Source organism: Aplysia californica, unplaced genomic scaffold, assembly GCF_000002075.1.
Source record: "Aplysia californica isolate F4 #8 unplaced genomic scaffold, AplCal3.0 scaffold01250, whole genome shotgun sequence".
NCBI classification, from domain to species: Eukaryota; Metazoa; Mollusca; class Gastropoda; order Aplysiida; family Aplysiidae; genus Aplysia; species Aplysia californica.
The window spans coordinates 78,933-80,517 of record NW_004798520.1 but is presented as its reverse complement, the minus strand read 5'-3'; the positions used below and the strand labels follow the sequence as shown (position 1 = coordinate 80,517).

Sequence of the window (1,585 nt, the reverse complement as noted above, 5' to 3'; positions counted from 1 at the left end):
TCTCTCTCTCTCTCTCTCTCTCAATGTTCTGCAGCACCTTCAAAGTAGTCCAAGAGTTGTCAACAAATGCACAGAGGAAAAAGAACCAAAAAAAACCCTCACCAAAAGCAACTACAACAACAACAAGGAAAAAACAACAAGCCATCGGTGTTCTCTCTTGTGATTTTATTTTTCCGTCAAACTTCTAAGAATAGAAAAGTCTTCTGTCGCATTCTGGACATAATACATATAATACATAATATAGGTCACAATAACAAACAATCTTACTCTTCCCTCACACACAACAGGCACACAGCTCAAAAAGTCAACACTTGTCTTAAATGGACCGTCCGCTATACACGTATTTATTATGTCTGTGGAGTCAGCTGATCCAGGGGCGTCCAAGTCGCATTGTAATATCGGACATCCACTCCTGCTCAAAGATCCTACAACACAAAAGATGGTTCACTCAGCCAAAAAAGCGTCCGTGCCCCTACGCGCTTATTCTCAGATGGCGCTACAGTCGCTGTTTTTGAAGCTTTCTTTCGTTTCTGGAGAAGAAGTCAGCTCAAGGAGGTTGTATGATACTAGTGCTAGATTGTTCTCAGATCCTTGAATTCGCTGCTGTTGGCAAAGTACGCGCTTGTTCGCAGAGAGCGCCACCATGATTTTGAGTCGCTCTTTTCAAAAGCTCAAAGAGAGGAGTGAACCGTCTTGTAGTATAGGATCTCTGACCTGCTCAAACCGCGTTGCAGTAGCGGGTGTCCAGGAACAGCACCAGAACTCTGTGAGGGGAAAAAACAAAACAAAAAACTGGAAGCTCAAACATACTAATCAGACATAAAGCTAGCATCTGCGTTTGTCGCGGCCGCCATTTTGGGCATTTTTTTGTCCGCGAATCGCGGCCGCCATTTTTGCATTTTTCAAAAAGAAAAGGCTACTTCTTAACATAGACGTGTATTTTGATAATTTTAAGGTGTCCATGTATAGTTATTTTCACGCGAAGAATAATAAGTACATTACAGATTGTTTATTGTATTGTTGTTTGTCTTTTATTTTTCCCTCTTTGTTGGTGTGGTAATTTTTGAGGGGTTATTTTTGTGATCTATTTGTGTGTGTGTTTATACATGTATAGCGTAATGTTATTCCATTTGATGTTCCTACATTTAAAAAAAAATGTGTTATGTTAGAGCGTGTCTCCTCCAAAACCGAATGCTGACACTGGCAGGCCCCTTGTGTGTGATTCCATAATTTACATGTAATATCCAGTACTTTTTCTTGAATTAAGCACGTTTAGGGTTAAAACGGCCAATCTTAGGACAGGTGGACACTCGCCCTTATTTGTCACTTTTTGCGATTGTTTGTGTACTGTTCTAATATTAATTTCATTTTGTTGTGAAACCTTTTTTTATTTTTCACGTTTTTACACTCTGTGTGGCTACAAATGATCTTCTGGATGCTCAAAACAGAGCACAAGAAATGCTGGTGCTTTAGATTAAGTTACCTCTATCAATATATTGCGTCGTCACCAGGGGCGAAGCGTCTATATAATCAAATAATCACTGCTTCCCTTCCTAATTTTGAAACATTGTCGCTGTCAAGTTCA

The 1,585-nt window shown here is 39.8% G+C and overlaps 2 protein-coding genes across 2 annotated transcripts in view; one reads left to right on the top strand and one right to left on the bottom strand.

The window, feature by feature from the left end:
- Nucleotides 1-1,585, top strand: part of LOC101859457 (ATP synthase subunit C lysine N-methyltransferase) — a gene marked incomplete at its 3' end in the record, with an annotated part of 19,695 nt that overhangs the window by 2,292 nt on the left and 15,818 nt on the right.
- On the bottom strand, nt 149-764 carry LOC106013771 (the record flags this gene model as incomplete). The annotated part of the gene is given in 1 exon segment (XM_013090389.2): nt 149-764. A coding segment is annotated over 1 exon segment (46 nt), but the record flags the coding sequence as incomplete, so codon positions are not given.